Source organism: Apaloderma vittatum, unplaced genomic scaffold (assembly GCF_000703405.1).
Source record: "Apaloderma vittatum isolate BGI_N311 unplaced genomic scaffold, ASM70340v1 scaffold45632, whole genome shotgun sequence".
Lineage (NCBI taxonomy): Eukaryota > Metazoa > Chordata > Aves > Trogoniformes > Trogonidae > Apaloderma > Apaloderma vittatum.
The window spans coordinates 4,538-26,117 of record NW_009704979.1 but is presented as its reverse complement, the minus strand read 5'-3'; the positions used below and the strand labels follow the sequence as shown (position 1 = coordinate 26,117).

Here is a 21,580-nt window from a genome sequence, read left to right as displayed (position 1 = left end):
ATCCATGTCTCTCCATTTTAGAGACAAGCATATCATGTGGGACAGTGTCAAACGCCTTTGAAATTGAATTAAGTGTCCAGGTATTAAAGCTGAGTACATAATAATGCTGGAATGTAGGAATGTTTTCCCCTCATTGGGAGGGAACACTAAACAGAGGATTAATAACATGGTTCTGTATACCAAAGTTCTTTATAGACTCTTTATAAAAGAAAGAAACCATTTATGTCACTTCTTAATCCTATGATACAATGCAGATCCATAAGCAAGAGAGATGTTCTGCTCTGTATGTGCACAGACAACATGTCAGAGGAAGTGGTCCATTATTATAATGTCTCAGCCAAACTGGATTGTAGGGCTAGGAAAGCCACTGTGAGAGGAGTAAAGGGAACTGAGGAATGTCAGAAAGGAAGTATATAGGGCTGAAAGTGTGTAGGAGAGGTTTATCCAGTAATTCTGAGGCAGTGGCTGAGGTAGTAGAGGATAACAACTGAAGAGTGCTGGAGAAACAACTGAGGAGGGATTTTTGTCCCTAAATGCTAAAATCCATCTATAATATGAAAAATCCAAGTTGATTTCATATGCCCTTACCCACCTGCTGTTTATAGTGCAGGATGTGAAGGCCATCATCCTTTATAAGGCTGCAAGTTCTAGACAATTTGTAAGGATGTTAGATCACCATATGGGACGTAGACAATGGTGCTGAATTAGCCCTTCCTTGCATTCACTGCAAGAGTCATAAATTCATCTAAGGTGACAAAATGACACAAGCATGAAGCAGGTGAGATGAGAATTGTGTTCAGAAGACATGTACTGACTATATGTCCAGCAGTCTGGATTTTGCAGTATGTTGGCTGCTTTGCAGTGTCCTTTTGATGCAGGATGATCATAAACCCAGGTTAACCATGTAATTAAAAGCCTGTTTACTGCTCGTTAGGATTGCCAAAGTAGCACAGAGCAGCTACAGGCATTGCTAAAATTGGATTGTTCTGTGTCTGTATAGCTGAAATGTACATTAATCATTATCAATGTCAGTGCTTCTATTGGATCACCAGTGCTTTCTACCAGAAGTAGTGTGTTCTCTTCAGGGATTTTGTTGCAATACTGGGAAACCCCAGGATGATATAGATTGGCTCATGTACTTTTTTTTACTCCAGTTAGATCTATTTCAATTTCTAAATCTGAAGAGCAGCAGTAGAATAGAAATGGCTGTAGCTTGCCTAAAACTGCAGTTCAGCAGACAGAGGGAATGACTGTGTTAGATATGAGTGGGGGCATCTTATGCAAAGAGTGGTTTTGCTTACAGCAGCTATAATATTGAGGGGAATTCTGTTGGAGACAAAATACTTTATTCCCTGACTGATAGTGACTAAAAAGACTGAGTACTTTCATGCATAGAGGATAAACAGTGTTTCTTGAAATTCTGAAAGAAAAATGTGCTTTTTTTTTTTCTCTTATGTATCACTTATCTGCAATGGTTTCACATTGTACTGTTGGTGTACTGCTTTCTTGCAATTTAACCATGTAATATATGTAAATGCATGTTAATGCATAGGCAGGTTTTGCCTAACAATTTTTCTGGAAGGGATGGAAACTGAAGCATAGAATTGCATTTTGCATAGTGACAGGCATCTTCTGAAGTATGGTTACCGTATAGAGAGGGGAACATGTTTGCGGCAAAGGGTGTGAGAATTACCTCATCACAAGTTTCTGATATGCATGCCCGATTGTCTCCTGCCTTCTAATCCTGTTTCAGTCAGCAGAGCTCACCGTGAGGCTCTGCATTTAGCCGTAAACCATCTTATGACTCTGTAGAACAGAACACGGGAAGTGACGTGGTTGTCCTAGAAATCAGTGGTGATCAGGGTAACTATACACTTCTCTTCAACATAACAAAGTCATTGAGAGTGATTTTTAAAAAACAAAGACTTTTCATGACAGCAAAGTTCTTTTCTATGTTGTTATCCTTGGTAATGTGTTTTGTTATTTGTATGAAAACAAGGGAAATTAGACACAGTGGGGTGACTTTCTGCTGGAGGTGGTGAGCTCCTGCTGGTGTAATGTACCATGCAATCGAGTCAGGTTTTAGATATAGGCTCTAAAAGGATGGGAGAACAGCATTGCCAGAGAAAGCAGGAGTGTGGGATATGACTGAGGTAAGACTGGGGACATGTATGTGTGCTCCAGAGAGAAGGTGAGGTTTGGAGATTTGCTAATATACCTTTTGCTCGTGACTGTGAGGAGGTGGTACCGTTGTTAATTCGTATGTCCAAAGTTTACTAGATGATTTTTGTGTACTTGAGGCAGAATCTACCCTGTAGTGTATATTAGCCAAAAAAAGTACTCTTCCCCCATGAATTACTCTCCTGTTGGCCAACCTTTTGGTATGACTGCACAAACCTGTGTGGTGGCACTGTTGTCATGAAAGGTAGGGTATCTGAATTGGGTCATGCGGATGTGCATCAAAGGGAGGAGTCTGGTGGAAGAAGGTAATAGCTGAATGTACGGGTTGACTTTAGACCCAGTCAACCTTGAGTAAGTGTGGGAAGGGTGAAAAGGGATGTGTCATTCTGCCAGGTAGTTGGCAAGGAAACAATCAGACTTTTCTGTTATTTTCATGTTCCTGACATGTTATACTACACATTTTTCTTTTTGTTTTAGCACGATAGATGCTCTGTTATATCATAGGTGTGTGTTTGGTAGGAACTGAAAGAAAGAAATAGTCTACAGGTAGATGTCTTCTTTTAAAAGCATCTGTGATAGTGCAGGATCTTAAGTGTCCTTAGCCTGCTGTTTATAATTTCTCTTAAGGAACATCACACAGAGTATTCTGTGTGGATGCATTCTAGTTTGTCCCAGGTAAAATTTGCTTAGGTGAGTTGATGCCAAAAATAGAAACTCCTTAAGTTAATTTGGCTGATATAATTTTAAGTGAATTGGAGTAACTTCACACAAACTCCTCTACTGGTGATGACTTCTGGTGCAGACATGATGAGCATCCATAGACATGGATATGTTGTACCAGCTCTGCTAAAGCTTAAAGAGGAGAATAAAATGCTTTTCCTTTGGAACATCTGATACCAAGAAACATCAGTTACCAACCAATATTAGCTATCAGTGACGGACCTGTAACAAAATCTTGGGCACCTGGATATGATGAAATCATGGATGTGGAGTCAAGCATGAAGACACAAGCATCATGACTCATCAATCAGAAGGCAAATAAGACAAACTCATGGCTTGTTGTTTTTAATCCCAGGCTTTAAGCAATGTGTGGAGCTGGCTCATAGTTCTTAGAGATGTTAGTATACTGCTTACCTGGAGCTTGCTGTGGTGCATGTGAGGATGTTGTGGCTTATTAAGAGGGATTGAGAAGAAACACATTTTTCCCCAGCTGTCCTCAACAAGAGGCCGTTGCCTTGTGAGCCTGTGCCTGCTGGAACGGATTGAGGTAGCCATGGGTTAGATGCAGTGGGTGGGGACTATGAGACTCCTGAGCTATTTTTCTTCTGGTTTTATAAAGTCTAAAGTGGGCAACATAGACAGTCCAGTTACCTGCTTCATTGTGGCTACACTAGTAAATTAGTACACTCGACAGAGGCTCTAACAGGCTGTCACCCATGCTGTTTCCTTGGTGGCACATTTTCTGACAGTTTTGCCCTCTCCCAGACAGGGTGCTCCCCAGCATGGAGTAAGAGATAGCTGGAGCTGGGGATTGTTCTCAGGAACCTATGGATGAGGCTACCTCGTTTTGGGAAATTCATCTCCTTGGATGTGGGCTGTCCCACATGTCCTCCCAGAGAACAGGCCCTGGTGTGTTTTATTTACCAGTGCTGCTCCAGTTTGAGGATCCAGCATGATCAGAAGTGTCAGTCTTTTTCTCCAAGCTGCTCTGTTGGTGTTAGCTGGGAGATGTACTGCATCTCCTGTCTTGCTGTATGGAAGTGGAGATGCCTCAGGAGTCAGAGCCTGGTCTGAGATGCGCTGTGGTCGATTCTGCACTTTTCATCCTGTCCTGTATTGAGTATTTAGTGTGCTAATGTAAGGGAGAATGAGGACCCAAGACATTTTTTTAAAAATAGTACTAATGCATTAGCCAAAAATAACACTGTTTTGTAACCAGTTCATTAAAGCAGTCCTTTAGGATACTGTATTATACATAGTAGCAGTAATTCTGTGAATAATACATGCATGGAAACAGTTCAGGGACAGTTCTTTTACCAAACAAAGACCTAAATAGAATACAGTTTTTGTAGTTTGCTGTTTACAGCCTCTGGTGAAACACATTAGAAATCCAGCTCAGATCAAATGGACCCATGTTTGTGTTCTCTGATGTAAGTCTGGTGAGACAAGCAGAATTTAGCTTGTTAGTTTTGTTTTAAAAGCCGGTAGCAGCAGGTGGAAAAATAAACTGATTAATAAGTCTAAATATTCAAAATTCTACTTACTGAATGTTGCTGGAAATACTGTTGTATTGGCAATATAACATCACATCTGAATCCTGAGTCTCATCTAGGAGCAGAAGAATTGGAAAATATGATATCAAGGTATATACATAATTTTTATTATTAAAACTTTGATAGTGAAAATCCCAATTCTTAAGCTAATTGAAATTCCAAGATGTGGGAGAACTTGAATGTATGGACCTCAAGAGGAGATATTTTTGTGGTTTGGAAATTATTTTCTTCTAATGGAAAAAATCTAAATTTCCCTCACTATTGTAGGGTGAAGATAAATCTGTCATACTTACCAGCAGATACACGCTGAAACTGGTGAAAGGGGAATGAGATTGCAGGCAATTAGAAGAACTATGTGAGGAATCACTTTACAGCTATTGCTAGGCCAATCTGACAGCTTTAGCAGACCTCATTTTTAATGAGCACTTAGTTCTACCAATGCTATAAAAACGGTATGAGTCATAATGGGTCTATTGCATTGTATTAGCTGAAACTTAAGCATTGGTAGATAAAATGAAGTGCAACTGGTTGGGAATGCTAGAAGACTGTTAATACTAACATTAATATTTCTTTATTTTTTCTACTTGGTTCCCAAACAAGAGGAGATTAAAGGCAATATAGCAAAGACCTTTGCATCCTTGCAATGCACCTTCATCCTGTGTTACCTTATACAGAGAGGAGAAAACTGAAATAAACTGTATTAGAAACCATGTAGGGAAGCAAAATTTTCACAGAAAGTTTTATGCTTTTATGTTTGCCACTTCACTTTGAACCAGTTTGTGAGATTCAGTGGCTGCATGGGAGTGTGCCAGTGGCACACTGTAGTGAGAGGAGCCAGAGAACATTTCTTCCTGTAGAGACTAAATTTGATGTCAGAAGATGTCTAATGCACAGAAGCAGACAGGAGTAGCTGTGGTGTTTCAGAGTTTCGGCCATTGTGCTCTGTTGTCTGGTTGCTGCTGCAGCAGGGACACTTACTGATAAGCAGAGACACTATGGCTGGGACTGACTTTGCTTTTGTTGCTGAGGCATTGGCCATGAAAAAGAGTACAAATTAAGAGTTCCCAGTCATCATAGGGGCTGCTGTAGCTGTGATAGGATCAACAAGTCCTGATTTCTGTACGTCATTAAGTATCACAGAAAAGGACAGTGCAGCCCAGCTAGCACAGTTTGAAACTGATGTGACTGGGCCACTTTTGTACATGCTGTTATGCAGTGTAGAAATGCAGGTTCACAGATAAAAGGAGCTCCTAAAAACCTGCAAAATCAGGTAGCTTGTCACAACTGTTCCCCATCGCATCTCTTTCCAGATATTGTATGGTAAACTGGAACACTATTTTCTCCTGAGGTGGTGTATTGACATAACAGAAGAGCTTGTCAAGGAAGAGCATTTCTCAGGTACAGTGCACTGAAGCTTCTCAGATGCTGACTGGCTCCATTTTAGTTGGAATTGGATAGATGTAAATGAATTCCACATTTGTTTTGGCAGCATGACCTTGGAGGTGGCAGGGCCAGCAGTCTTCCCACAGGATGAAACATGGAAGGAAGGAAGGGTAGAGTTGCTGGTTACTGAACGTTACATCTTGTGCCTCAAGCCCAAAGGCTGACAGATTTATCCTGTTTGTCAGTGATTGTTTACTCTTCTGTACCATCCCAAGTGAGGCATGCATGTATATACACATGCACTCAGCAACACACAGAGAAAACTTCAGATATCTGTAATTTTGAGTTGTTTTTAATGCTAATAGAGATCTTAGGAGGTTATGTATATTTCTTTTTAAACAAATTAAGCATATGATGTTTTTGAGTGGTTTTTTTTAAGCAAGAGATCATATCAATGTTATTTTTTTTTATATGAGGCATCCCTGCCCATGACAGGGAGGCTGGACTAAATGGTCTCTAAGGTCCCTTCCAACCTAGGCCAGTCTATGATTCTATGATCTGGGAATGTATGTGTATGTGATAAATGATAACTGATTAAGAGTGGCAAAAAAAATCATACTGGCCTTAAAAGTTAAATCTCTTCATTTGTATTAAGACCCTGAAAATACTAAACACAGTAGCTTGAGTGCTGATGTGGAAAAAATGATAATTAGCACAGAGTTCATGGGTGGGAGAAATCAGGATCAGTAGTCTACTGCAGTGTAGGGAGGAGAAATTCTAACCTGCTGGATGACCAGAAGACAGATGTCTAAACTGTCAGCTTGCAATCCTTCCTGTTGTGGAAGAGATACTGCAGAAATATTTTTTGCTGTGTGTATTAGAATGGGATACTGGTGTATGTGCAGCATTACATACATAACTACAGTAATTTGTGAATGTGCATGCTAATAGTTGATGCTGAGGTTTACAGATCTAAAGCACTGCTTTAAAGAACCTGCACTTGGTGGAGATTTTTATTTTTCTGATTTGAGTACCTGCCATATGCCCAGCATTATTCTTTCAATCACTGTTTTTGAAGTCATCATTTAGATGAAGACTTCTGAGCTTTCGCAGGCCCACATCCTTCTGAATCAGAACTGTCCTTCCCCGGGCCTCCTGCATTAATGTGCTATTTCCTATCTCTGCAGTGCTCCATGAGTCTGCTAGCAATCAAGCCAAGTCTAGTGCATGGCCCTCTTCTTATCTGGTGGACTTTGGGGAGAGCTGCTAGGGAATGTGATGCTCTCCTCAAGTTTAAGCATAGTTTTAGCTCAACCCTGCAGCTTTTCTGTATTCAGAGGCACAATGGAGATGGATTTTTTTGTCTATAGAGCAGCTGAATAACAAAGAAATTAGAAAGTCCTTGTGGTGTTTATCCCCATACAATTATTCTGTTTCCTTTCATGGAACAAGGTTGCTGTAATAGCATTTTTCTTTGCTGGTGGAATTGGAAATACAGAAATAAATTATGGAGATCCAGGGTGCTTCCTGCCAGAATAAATATTTAATGAGAAAAGGGATTGTGTTCATTCAGAGTCACAAGGACTGATACTAAAGTACTATATATATGTTAATTTTCATGTATAAAATATATGCTTGGACTTAAAAATGCAGTGAACAACCTCAAGGGCAAGTGTGTATTAAGTCTGTGACAGCTGTCTCTGTGGGTGAAGATAATGTAAAAGCTTTTCTGTTTTTCTTCCCAAGCCATTTTAATTTACACGCCAATCAGTCAGGAAAACAGAGGAATCTTGAAGTACTTACTCTCCAATGCAATTCTTGAAGGCCTGTGTTCTTTCACATGGTATCCAGACTGTGTTTGGTCTAACCAGCTTCTAAACTACATCAGCTTTTTAAACTCAGATTAAAAAAAAAATCTGAATAATGATACACTGGTTTCCTTTGTGTTGGAACAATGTGCAGAATTTGTACAAAACATGTCAGTGCATACAGTCATGCTAGTTAACATGAATTACCCGGTGACTGTTACAAGTTACTTGCAAATTACCTGTTATTTTCAAGTTAAAATAGGAATGAAAAGCATGATCTCAGAGTTTCCAGCTCATCTTTCCAAGGACATGGGATGCTCAGGTGAGCTTGGGCTTTGTAGAGTTCTGGAACGATTACTTGTTCCTTTAGGCAACATGAGAGACAGAATAAATCTGGTCTCATTTTCCTTACTGCTCACAACTCTTAAATAATTGGTCTGTCTGTCACAGTATCCAGGAGGGCTCGTGCCTATGTGACTTGTCCTCTGAACTGTGGGGTCCCTTACCTGCCAGCTTGCTTTGATTTATCCCCATTCTGTTTTTCCATCTCAACAGAAGCCTGTGCCTTTCTCTTCATAAGCCTCTGTGAGATACCTCTGAACCTTTGTTTGCCTGTTTTAAGTGTTTCCTACCTTCCTGAAGGTGAAGTAATTCAAAATAGTTTGCCTATTCAAACTTCTGTTTGGAATACCTATCAATTTTCCAAAGCACAGTCATTAAGGCTATCATGTCTAATGGTTGCTTTGCAAATGTCCTCGGACTGGAGAAAGATACGTAATTGGGGCCTCTAAAGCTTATGACTAACTCTCAATGCATTGCTGCGTTCAGGGGCTTATCCAATCTATAACGTGGAGGTATAAATAGACTCTCAAATCATTGCATAACAATAGAATTGCCTACAGCTCAGAATAGAGGACACTGGCAGTCTACCAGTATGGCCATTAATGCATTTTGTAAACTTAGATGACCTCTATCTGCCTCATTTTTAAAATGAAAATAGTAGTATTTTGCCTAGCTAACATTCACAGGGGAAAAACTTTTTGAAAATGCTTTCCAATTCACAGCTGAAATGGTTGCGAGACAGAAACAAATTTGTTACTGAAGAAAAATGTCGGATCTTTTACATGCAAGAATATATTCATGTGTTTACAACTAAGGGAGCAGACATACTATGTTAAAGCAGTAGTTACAGACTTAGTTCACAGCAGAATGTTAAGGATGCAAGTTACCATTACTTCCATGTCTAAGTCTCCTTTCATATGCTTCTGTTTAGATAAGAACTGTAATACAGTCTGTTCCCTTTCATTATTTCGTTTATGCAGGCACAGGCTTGCTCCAAGAAGTGGTTTATCTAGTGAGTCAGGGAGCTGATCCAGATGAGATTGGACTAATGAACATAGATGAACAACTTCCAGTCCTAGAGTACCCTCAGCCTGGTCTGGACATTATCAAGGTATGATTTATTGCAAAGCAAGTCTTTGAGCATTTGGCTATCTTTCTCCTTGGTTCCATATTCATTACTTTATTTTGTCCTGTGTCCTCGTCCTTTTCATCACTGGACTTGCTCAATTTGTTGGAATGATTCAGGGTATTATTAGGTTATTTTGCAATTGCTTTTATTAAGTATTTTTTATTAAGTATTATAGTCTAATGCTTTAGATTTTTCTTCATGTCCTAAATATCTTGGCAGTGGGTTTTCTGAATAAAAGTTTGGGGACTCCCTTGCTTATGTAGACATAAGCTGCCCAAATGGGGCAAATTTGCTTTGATTCCTTCCGTGAATTACAAATACAGAGATCTGAGGACATATAGGCCCAGTGCCTTGAATTTCCCCATTAAATCCTAGGAGATGTAACATCTGTAGATCTAGATCTACCTTGATCCGTGGATCTACAGGCTTGGCAGGTGTCGTTTGAGGAGTTCGGAGTATTCCTCATGTAAGTGTGGACAGTGAATGACAGTTCAGGACAGCTCAGGATGTGCCAAAACCTTATGTACAATAAGAAATATTTCTGTCTGCTTTACTATAGGAACTGACATCTCCACGCCTCATAAAAAGCCACCTCCCATATCGTTTTTTGCCTTCGGACCTCCATAATGGCAATTCAAAGGTAAAAATGAAATTAAATCATGCTTTGTTAACTACATTGGAAGCAGTTGTTTAAGTGCTTTGGGAAATGGAGTGGGGAGAAAGCTTTGAGTAAGATTTTTTTTTTTTCGCCCCCTGCCCTGTCATAGGTAATATACATGGCTCGCAACCCCAAAGACCTGGTGGTGTCTTATTACCAGTTTCACCGCTCCCTAAGGACCATGAGCTACAGAGGAACGTTTCAGGAGTTCTGCAGAAGGTTTATGAATGACAAGTGTAAGGAGCTGTTCTCTCTGCACACGCTGTTACACATTTATTTTCATCTCTGCATTCCTTCTGCAAGTACAGAAATGAAGTGGATAAAGGTGCATTTGTTTTGCATATACAGCAAGGAGGTTGCTACAAACAGTGCTGCATGGACTTAGATTTGTCCATGCAAACTATGGCCATTGCCTTGGAAATAATTGCCTTACGGTATTTGACCCCAGGGGGATCAGCAATGTTCCACTTAGATCAGGCAAAACTCTGGTCTGCTCTTCTAAATTTTAGTTTTCAAGTTAGTAGGTACCTTGTGAAAAGTGGTGAATACTCCCAGCATCATTTGATTTGTACCTCACTGTTAGCTACTTCTCAGGAGCCTTTCTGTTCCTTGGGAGCCTTTCTGTTCCTCAAGGTATATTTTTTTCCTGGCAATTCCTTTAATGTTTTTATTTCATCCAAAATGTCAAGGTTTGTCCCTTGCAAGATTCCAGTTAACATACAAAAATCTCTAGTTTGCCTAAGAGTATTTCAGTGAGTTGAAGTGAGCTCCTGTAAGAAGACGATTGCAGACTTCTGTCTGAAAAATACACCTCTATAATGAGAATAAAATAACCTGATTTACAACAACTCATCAGCTGCTCACCCAGTAACTCCTTCGAGTGAGGGCTGTTTCGTGACACACCTACCCACTGTGTTCCTGTTCATGGCTGCACTGTCTCCATAAACTTACAGGGAGGGCAGGCTCTGTGTTCTTACATAGCTGGCTGCCACTGGGCTTTTTGCCAATGAATTGCCACACTTTCTAGCGAGGAAGAGAAAAAAAATTTAGTGCCTTCTATTTCTCTGCAAAATCTTTTCTATGATACCTTAACGTGACACTAAGAATTCACTGTGTACCTCATGCTCTGAGAGCAGGAGCTCCTTTGGATCCAGTGCAACAAACTTTCCTTCAACCTGGTATCTGGAGGAGTTGATACTAAAGGACGTGGAGAATACCAAAGGGAGGAAAAATGTAAAAGCCTACCGGTGAAGGTTATTTAACAGGCCTTAAAAACTTTGTTATTTTCATCTGAAAGTTTGTGCAGGGAGACTAAATGCTTTCCTTCCATTCTAATGCATCTTGAGTTTTTTCTTTTGTTTTTCATGAGAATGGGATGTTGTTCTGTAGCCCATCTTCAGGAACTTCTAGATCAGAGGTGTAAAAGACACATTAGAAGGTCTTCTGAGATAGGAGGAAGGTTCTCTAGTCTTTTCCTTAGAAGTATCGCAAGAGTTACTTATATCTTCCTCTTATAGCAGCTAACTGATTTAGCACAACCTTCCAGAGTCGATAAAACATTACAGCATGTTCTGTGTCCATAATGGTGCAAATGGAGTGTTTCATAGTACTGTAAATTTAGCATTTAGCTAAATGTTTGCATCTCATGGAAGCAATGCAGCAGCAAAAAAGCCTTCACAAGAAGTCGAGGTGCTGCTAGAGGGGGTAGCATCGAGCCCAGTGAATCCTGCTCTCCTCCTTATACCTGACCATCTTGAAACAAATTTAATGCATGTTACCTATAGTGTTTGAAAGCATACAACTGGAGAGGAAATACCCTTGAATGTGCTAATTTTTTGGCTTTCTCTAAAGCTTAAGGGAGTTTCTTACATAAAGCATAGGTAAACTCCACTAACATAATCTTAGTGGATTCTTGCCCTGCACCATTAAGAGCAGCTAGGAACGCTATTTTTTGGACTGAGGTGTTAGCTTCATGTGCAAATTTCTTTAGGGGTGTGTGGCATGGGAGTAAGAAAAATGGATTTTTTTTTTCCCAATAACTTTATAAAAATTGAAAACAAGTCAACTGATTAAAAGAATTTTCCTGTGAAGGAAAAGAATTAAAAAGAATTAAAAGAATTTTCCTGTGTCCATTGCAAATGTTCCCATTACTAGAATTAAAAAATTCTTTTCAAAGGGAAAAGATAACTTCAAAATACAGTACTAAAAAGTTTAGTATTCTTCTGTGGCTGCTTTGCTGAAAAGGTAAAATTGACCAAAAAATATTGGGAAAGAATGTGAAAAACTGCTCACCATATTTGCTTAACTCCTGCCTTGTTTATCTGAAGTAATTGTGGGAATTTATCACTGGTAGCAAAGAAATACGCAGACACATTTCTCTTTTGGGGTTGTCTTTCTAGTAATATTGGCAGCAAAAGACATTCTCTAGATAATTACCACGAGTGTCTGAACCTCCGCTAGATGCACATAAATTGACTGAAGTCAGTGCAAGTGTGGACTCTATCAGAGAAGTGAAAAACAAAGGAGTAAGGATTTGGGGGGAGGGTTAAGGCTTCCAGTAACCACTGCCTCAGCAGTGCTGGGAGCAGCAGCCCTCCCGACTTAGCACTGCAGCTTCTCTTCAGGTCCTGAACCCCACACAGCAGATCTCTAGGGAACCGAAGACAAGCTGCTGGGTGGGATGCAGGAGGTAGGAGGCATCAGCTTTTCGTTTGGCAACCCTGAACGCTGCGTCTGCTCACAGCTTGTGATATATGGGAAGTACCCCATCACATCACTCTAAGCTTTTGGGAGTGCCCAACACCTCATGGCATCTGGTTGTAGTCTGGATTTGCTGTGTAACTGAGATAACGAGTAACAGCGTAACTGGAACCGTTCTGGCATATCTGCAGAAGTTGCATGGAAGTGTTCAGAAAATAACAGTAGAAGAGAATAGGTCTTAGATTTTAGCAGGGAGGAGTAGGGGACCAAAGATGAAATAATAAATAGAATATCCTGCCAGTACATCCTATGTTTTGGGGAATGACTATGAAGCATTTTTACAGGTCTATTTCCTCAATACTTGTTTAATTAAAAAGGACAATGGTTGTCAGCAATACCTTGTCCATAGTGGAAGATTCTTTATGGACCTTTTCACAAATGCTGTATCTAAGCTTGTAAGTGAAGGAAGCTACAGTGTGATGTTTTAATTGCAGGGATTCACAAAGGTTGGAGGCACTAGAAATTTGCCTTCTGCAAATTTCCACTCAGTAGTTAACTGTTGCTAATACTAAGCCACAAGAAATATAATGAAATCATGAAATATAGTGGCATTTTCAGTTGAACATTTTATCTTTATGGTAAGTTCATTTGAATATTCCAAACTGAAAGAAAAACTCTTTTTTGATTAAGTTCCTTGCTGTGCATGGCAGTGGGTCAAAACCAGACACTTCTCCTGGGGGCATAAAACACTCCAGTTAATTTATTTTTCTCTTTTTTGTTCCTTTTTGAAAAGGACTTAATAACACAAGTTATTTACCTCATGCCAATCATAATGTCTTTGTAGTAGGATATGGTTCGTGGTTTGAACATGTGCAAGAATTTTGGGAACATCACATGGATGCCAATGTACTTTTTCTCAAGTATGAAGATATGCATAAGGTAGGTTAGATGTAGCAAAAAGTTATTTTAATTACATTTAGCATGGTAGTGTTTAAAAATATATAAAGTACAGTGTGTGCTTCTTATATGCATGTTTAGACTCCCAATTATCTGATACCATTTTTAAAGCAGTGGCATTCAATAGCTTCTGCGGACTTTAGCACTTTCATAAACCTCACTTCTTAACTCAAGAATCTGACTGCATCTGTATGCACTAAACTACTCGCAGAAAAGGCAGAGGTGTGTAACTGTTCAGTGCTTGCTACACTCAGCCCTAGGCTTTCATTTAAAAGAAATGTCTTGCTGTGTCTGCTGTATCAACGAGAAAAAAAGTGTATAATCGGTATTTTGCCCTACATATTTTGGCATTTATTCTGATTATTTGGTTGTTCGTACTGTCTTCTGTGAAATAATGTTTACAACAATTAGGGATGATTGTGTAGCATAAAGTGCTAGCATAATTATTGGGTTCTTACAGTATGCTGGCTAATAAATCCACTTCATTTTAAATCAGGAGTTTAGTGGAAATGCGACATAGAACATTGGTTTCCACTTTCTATTGCAATAATATATTTTTTGAGAATTAATGAAAATATTTCAAAACGTTTATTTCACTGCACAATTAATGCAAATGTAGCAAAAACCTAGCTCCTCTCTAAACCTACAAAAAGGCAAAATCAGGATAGAACTCAATAAAGCCGGTAAATTATAATTTGAGCTTTACTGAGCCTTCTGTTGGAGTGGGATGCTAAAAGAAGACGTAATACAATCAGAATAATGAAAAAATTTAGTGGAAATTGTTTCAAACCCATGTTTTTGAATAACGATATATTCCTAGCTGTGCTCAGTGGTGGATGCTGCCAAAAGCTGGTGGTGTCACAATATCATAGAATCATAGAAATATCTTTCTGCTTTGCGATAAATGCTGCTATTTTGTCCTCGCAACTCCAGAAGTCTTACTCGTACTAGGGAACCCTGGAGTTTTGGATATATGAATTAACGACTGGTGATTCTCAGAGGCTGCCTCACTAGATCCGTTTCCTCTGCATGAATGCAGTGCCAGAAGCTGACAGTGAAGGAAGGCCTGTTCCAACATCTGTAGGCATTTATTTTACAAAGGTCATAATTAAAGTAACTTTTAATTCTTCCAAAATGCACTGGTATTCCAAAGTGATTGGTTAAAGTTATGGTGTTGTCTGAAGTGGGAGGCATCACACTTGGTAGATCCCCGTTGCAATATTTCAGGAGGCGAGCTTATGTGATCATGTCTGCTGACCTGTCGTACCCTGATTGCTTGGAATGTGTTTATTTTTGGCATATTGGAAGGTGGCAAAACTTAAAGCCACCTTAACTTTAAGCACACCTTAAGTGGTATTTCTACAACTTCTGCGTTTGTGGTTTTCATACTCATCAGGATATAACTGTTTTTTAAATACTTTAATTTTAAAAAGGTCATTTGAAATAAACTGTTTTTTAAATACTCTCTTACAGGACCTAGCAACAATGGTTGAGCAACTGGTGAGGTTCTTAGGAGTTTCTTATGACAAAGCACAGTTGGAATCCATGGTGGAACACTGCCATCAACTCATTGATCAGTGCTGTAATGCAGAAGCACTTCCTGTTGGCAGGGGTATGTTTAAAATCCACAGTAAATCTCTTATTGTGGAAATCGCAAGAAGCAACTTATAACTTAGTAACCTCCAGAATGTGTTAAGAAGTTGGCAAAATATTACTGTGTAAATGATGGGAGGTAACTGACTGGCCGTGCAATTCAGGGGTTGGTTTGTTTTGAAATAAAGTTAGGTGGAAACATCAAAGATCAACAGCATATATTCAACACCATGCAAAGCACTCTGTTAGTGTTGGCTTAATTCACCAAGTTGACCTATTCATGTTGAGAAGACTGCACTGCTCCTTCTGACCTCTGGCACGCCAAAGCCTGCACAATTTCATACGGTTTATCCTGGCTTAAGCCCTTCTGTTTAAGTGTATCTCATTTTCTAGAATAGGAGATAATAACAAGGAAGTCTAGTTTTCCTTGCGAGCTTTTCCTTTTCATTGTCTGCCTCAGCTGTTTAAAATATGTTTAGCTTCTCGATGTTTATTCTGGCTGAGTTCTTTCTCTCGGAACCTGAAGTGCTCTTTAAACTGCTGATAGATCTCTCATTTGATAATGTCAAGAAATCAAGCCCTTTCTCAGTCTTCCTTGTGCTAAGCATAGAAGAGTGACCTTAGTAAGTCTCCCTCAAATTATTTTCTGTAGGCTGCTTTACAGCACTTAACAGTTCTTTTTGAAAATGAGGCCATAAGAGCAAGATGGAGAATTCCTATGTCAGCATCACAAATACCTTATCCAGACATAAAACCACTTTATCCACTGATTTAATCCAGTTTTAACTGGAACTTTCTGTCTCCCTCTCCCTTGTTTGTCTATCCATGGCTGTATTAGCACCTTTTGCTACCACATCATATATGAAGTATGTGTTGTTTGTCATGACCACAAAGTCTTTACAGGGGAACTAATTTTCAGGTTCTCGTCTCTTGCTCAGAGAGCATGAACTGAATACTTTGTTCTTAGGTTTCCGTGTAGGAGCCCTTTCTGTACGACCTCTCTGAGTCAACCTTCTTGTTATCTGCAGGTTTTATCAGCTGTAATTTCTATTATTATTTTCAGATCTCTGATAAAAATGCCAAATATTGTTAGTCCTTCTTGATTGCTTATTTTGAGTTAGGCAGTTTCTTACTCATTTATCATGTGTTTTGTTGATGTTATATAGTTTTATTAAAACCCCACTAAAATCCCATGCCTTATGAAAGTCTATTGTATCTTTGCATTCACCTTTAATCAGTCCAACTGTAATCTTAACCAATGCTCAGTCAGGTTTATCTGAGAGGAAATTTGCTTTCATGTGAAAGCAGGTTCACCGCTATTCTATGCTGCCTTTGCGTCTTTCTTGGCAGAACCTTTTGCCAGTTTTCCATTATTCAGCTCAGACCATTATCAGAGTAACTGACCCGGGATAACGTGTCCTGTTTGTATGCTGGTACAAAAGTTTCAGAATGTCACATTTGGAAAAAAGCCAATCCTCACACCTTGCTTTTATCAGTGACCTTGCACAGCTGCTGTGAAGAGACTCTTGGTATGTTATATAGGGGCTACACACTCCAGTTTTTTATAGTTGGACTTGCAGTCCATGAGGATTCTATGGGGAGCTCTCTGTCGTAACTGGTTATGGCTGGTAAGACATCCTGAGGGCCATGGATAAAGTGTTCTATGCCAGTACAAAATTTTACAAATAATAGAGCCACGTTCTCTTCTGTTGACTTGCATGTAGCACAAAAAAACCTAGATTTGTTCCCAGCTTCCATGATCTAGAAATCCGTGTGGAGCAGCAGCACTGTTATGTGCTCTGCACCGCCCAGATCATCCCTCCTTGTCCTGTGAAAACCAGAAGGGTGGCTGTGAAAGAAAGGTGAGGCTGCAATACAAGAGGAAAGACAACGGAGCTGCTGGTGAGACCTTCCACAGGCAAAAAGGTCAACACCTGCCTCTGCTGGTCAGATCATCTCCATCCAGATAAACGGAGTGATGCCCGCTTTTGATGCGTGCCCTGTTCTGTATACTGTGTTAATGTTTGTTGTTCCATGGTGGAGTCTGCAAGCCCTCAGCCAAGGAGCAGAGCCTCTTATTTATACCATTTACAAATCTTTCAGAAAGAAGTCTCCATTTTGTAATAGAGAAGGAGTGGAGCTACAGCAGTTAATGTAATATTTTGTCATTTGTTCATTGTGTGCTTTTTATTGAAAATATCCTTATTTTGAATTTCTTTTGTTTGTTGTCTCTGGCTTTTATAATATTTTGTTACTTCAGAAGGGAGCTTCATTAGCAGCGCTTTGTTCTTTCTGTGTTTGTTTCTGTGACAAAGAATGGTGGCAGTAACATGAGTGCTTATTGTAATTCGTTTTGAATATTTTTAATTTGTCATTAGTTACATTTACTTTATTATTTTGCTTTATTTTAGTTCTTCATTTTTTTTCCTTTTAGCACATTGATCTTTACTCTGAAGATAACCCCGAGCTGCTGTGAAAGCAGAACAATGATTAGTTATGTTACTTGTATTTGACTCTTATCACATCATAATTTACACAGTTGCATGATTCAAATCATAAACCAGGTGGGTGACTTTTTGACAAGCTATCAATTCATATGGTAACAAAAAATATGTTACAAATAATCCGCTGTCTGTGTCCTGTATAAAACTTGTCATTTGTCTATACGTGTTGATAGGGAGATTCAGAAATGAAAGGCTTATCTTTCCCAAGCAGAGGAAGAAAATGTTTTATTACCGTTATCGAAAAGGAAATACAGGGTTGTATGTTTCATGCTGTACTTTATGCAATTACAGTTGCAACAGTGAAATTGAAACTAGTATCAAATGTTTGAGTGCAAGAGTTTTCTCAATGTTTTTTCGAAACAGGAGAAATTTGATGAAAACAATAAATGATGCATTTTCAGTCAGTTTTAGGTTCATTTGATCTTTGGATCCTGAAAACAAACCAGAACACTGTTACACCTTCAGGAATTATAGGAAACTCCTGATTTTATGAAATGGCCCTTGCCGCACATACGTCCTGTTAAAATGCAATTTGTAGATGGTTTAGACAGTTTTGTCTTTCGAGTCAGTTATAGAGTTGCTGCATAAAAGCAATGGTAATTAAATGAAATGGGTGTTCTTCTTATGCATCAAATGCATAATTAAGCTTCCTGCGTGTAGTTGTGTTCTTGCTGTTAACGATTAAACTCTCCGTTAGTAATGTCCCAATTCTCCTTTCATTTATTCTAGTTGAACAAGCCTGAATTTTGTCTTTATTTATATCCAGCATAAATGAGAAGAGAATTGGGCATCTCAGTCTGATTACCCCACGGGGTTTTTCACCAACAAGTAACACTGGCCGACTTTGAGTTAAATTTGGACTGCAGTGAAACAGTGGTTAAGGGGTGTCAGCCTTTCACTGGCCCCTTTCATCAGCCTTTCACCAGCCTTTCACTGGTGGGGTCCGCAGTGTCCTCAGGTTATGTTACTAGTTGGGTTCATTAGAGTAAAAGAATACTCCATACAAGAACAGAATGTTCAGTGTCCATATTGCATCCACCAAAAGCTTCCTATTCCTCATGTACAAAATTACAATTTAAATGGCACAAACTGGGTGCATGGCACTTGTTCTCTTCTACAGATACAATCTAGGCACTCGTATTTGACAATTCTCTCCATATTGAGAAATGTAAATTTATCTATTGAACTTAACCTTTAAACATGAAATAATAGAAAATAGTAATGGTAGTATTATTGAATTCTGATTATTGAGATATAATCAGTTAAATACTCCACATTCCATGTACCTTTTGGATAGTTCTCTGACCAGCATATGCTGAAATGTGTTATTGTTAGATCTTGAAATTATTAAACAGCCATAGGCTGCACTGAAATCAGAAATCCACTTTTAAATGAATACTCAGAAATCTGTGTTCATTTCTGACAAAGGCTGGAGCAAAATCTCACAAAAATCTGAACTCGGCTGGTGCAGATGACCAGTTGTATTGTTATTTTAAGGCTTTCCAAGGGTTGTAGCAGGGCAATTGGGTAAGACAATGAACAGCCTTAAGTCTCACTGAGCTTTCAGCGAAAACTAAGACTGATTAGCATCTCACAGTTGATATTTGGTGCCCTGCATTATTAGACTGTAGATATTTGGTGTCCTGTTACGTCATCTCTCTGACTTGTGTTCCTTCTCTGTGTTTCAGGACGAGTTGGGCTATGGAAAGACATCTTCACTGTTTCAATGAATGAGAAATTTGATTTAGTTTATAAACAGAAGATGGGAAAATGTGACCTCACATTTGATTTTTATTTATAAAAACCGCATGCGTATGGTATCCAAATATATCTAGAAGTGCTTTATGCATTCATTTATTACCTGCTGGACAAACTACTGTAGCTATTATGTGTAACGATTAAAAAAAAGAAAAACAATCTAAGTAAACCGTATCAGATACAGTTATCTTTCATCCTAAACAGCTGTTTATCTTCTGGTATTTAATCCTTTGTCCATATGCAAGAACTTGCCAGACAATACTAGAATATTCAGCTGTCATGGAATGTATTATATACGTATAAGGTATGTATCATATATGCAAACAGAATGTACACCTTTTCAGCCCCACATTGATTATTTAATGTGTTTTATAAAAGCTTTTCACTAGAACCTAAATAAACATCCATAAACCAAATAAAAAATTATTTCAGAGGGAAACAAGTAACAGGCCAAAACTGTATGCTAGAATGATCTCAGGGGTTAATTGTCACATTTATTTTTATAGCAGGTATTTCAAGTATAAATAAATCCCATTCCAAAATAGTAACTGATCAAAGTGGGGTTCACATTACGTTCTGCACACCCTTATCTGTATCGTTTGAGTAGGTTCTGTGCACTGGCATATTCTGCAAGACAGGCCTTGTTGTGAAATACAGCTGTGATTGTTGCTCTAATCCCCAAACCCATCCCTGCTTTCCAGGATGACAGCACACGGCTGTCCTCCTGACACATGATGTTCTGCTCCCTGCCAAAGGTCGGCAAACTGAAGCTTCTTAAGCCCCCAACTCTAATTTTGTTCCTCAAAATGGGTCTTGAGAGCAAGGAGACCAGTGCAGGATCTTGAGGAATTGGAGTCTCTGGCCTGTATCACTTCCCCTTGCAGATAGGAGTTTCACCCGTTAGATAACAGTAAGAGAAGAGAAGGTGCTGGATATCCTCCAATTTCACTAAAAGTTAAGGGTGCTTAGCTTACGGTTTGTGCTACCAGATTCCACCAGACCTAAGCGTACGATGAGTACGGGTTGTCAGCGCAAGCAGGTAGAGGAAACGGCAGCACTGAAGTAAGAGAGTTTAAAAACGTGCCACTAGGTGGGAGTATTGCACAAATATTCATGCAGAATACAGTTGTAGTAATTGTTAGCCATGGCTGGTCTGGATTACAGTCAGGATTCCAGTTTATTTCTGTATCTTTTATTCTCTATTACAGGTATACAAACAGCCTGAAGCAGGCTACAATCACTGTAAAGCTCCAGAATTATTTTACTGTTCCGTTTGATAATGACATCTATGCTTTTTAGGTTCTCGGCTGCAGGAGGCCCATGTTTGCTAGTGAAATATTCAGGCTCACCAAAAGCCATGAGGAAGGACTAGCAGGTTTTTAGTGTTTCAGTTCTGTTGGGAAACTAACTGTCAGTTCAGCAACTGGCAAGTGGTGTAGCATGATGTGGCTTGACAGCACTTTTCCTTGTATATTTGTGAGTGAAAATGCTTTCAGTGAGATTTTATTTCTATTTTTATATTTTTAGTACTGTATCAATATTAAGCACTACACATTATACTTTTGTGCTTGCTTGCTTATTGAATAAAAGATGTGTTCCATGAATTGTGGTTTGCTCATTTTCTAGATCTCTTACTCGGCCCAGGTAGTCTTTGCACAAGCTGCAGGTCCTCTCCCATACCCACACCTCCTGCCTTAAGACGGCATCAACTGAGCTGACCATCTGACCCAATGAGCTGTCTCTGACAGCAGCCCTTAATGAATGCCTGTGTGAGAGTATGATAGGGAGCACAGGACTCTGAACATCCTTGTGTTTACAGCCCTCTACAGGGCTTTCTTCCCCTTGTGCTGGTATTGATGGCATCCCGTGGCACAAGGTCTTCATCTAAATACATGATGTATTAAAAAGGACTCATTTTGGTTAGAGACTGCCACCAGATAGCGTGATTTGGTGTTCCTTTCTTTGTGCATTATGACACATGATACATAGTCACTGTTCAGTGCACGCAAGATTTTACACACGTGTATCTTGCACCTGTTTGGCAACTCTATGCTGAAGAATCCTACTGAGCTCTCCTACAGAAGACCAGAACTTGTATTACAATAAGGTGCAAGAAAATGGAGTAGGAGAATTCCTTCTCGCTACAGAGGGAAGACAAAATCTCCCCACAGTTCCTGCAGATTAGAGTCAGAAGAATATTTCATTAGTACCAAAAAAACTACTTAAATCACATAATCCTGAGGCTGTATGAGCCATACATCTTTATTGACTGCCTAAAAGGCTTCTCACGTTTC

The 21,580-nt window shown here is 39.3% G+C and overlaps 1 protein-coding gene across 1 annotated transcript; it reads left to right on the top strand.

Moving 5' to 3' along the window:
- Window positions 1-2,446: 2,446 nt before the first annotated feature.
- Window positions 2,447-19,702, top strand: SULT4A1 (sulfotransferase family 4A, member 1). Its single transcript, XM_009865213.1, has 7 exons — window positions 2,447-2,486; window positions 8,968-9,098; window positions 9,676-9,756; window positions 9,884-10,010; window positions 13,319-13,413; window positions 14,905-15,043; window positions 19,217-19,702. Exons 1-7 carry the CDS (start codon window positions 2,447-2,449, stop codon window positions 19,327-19,329), a joined length of 726 nt encoding a protein of 241 aa, XP_009863515.1. The 3' UTR covers window positions 19,330-19,702.
- Window positions 19,703-21,580: the final 1,878 nt, after the last annotated feature.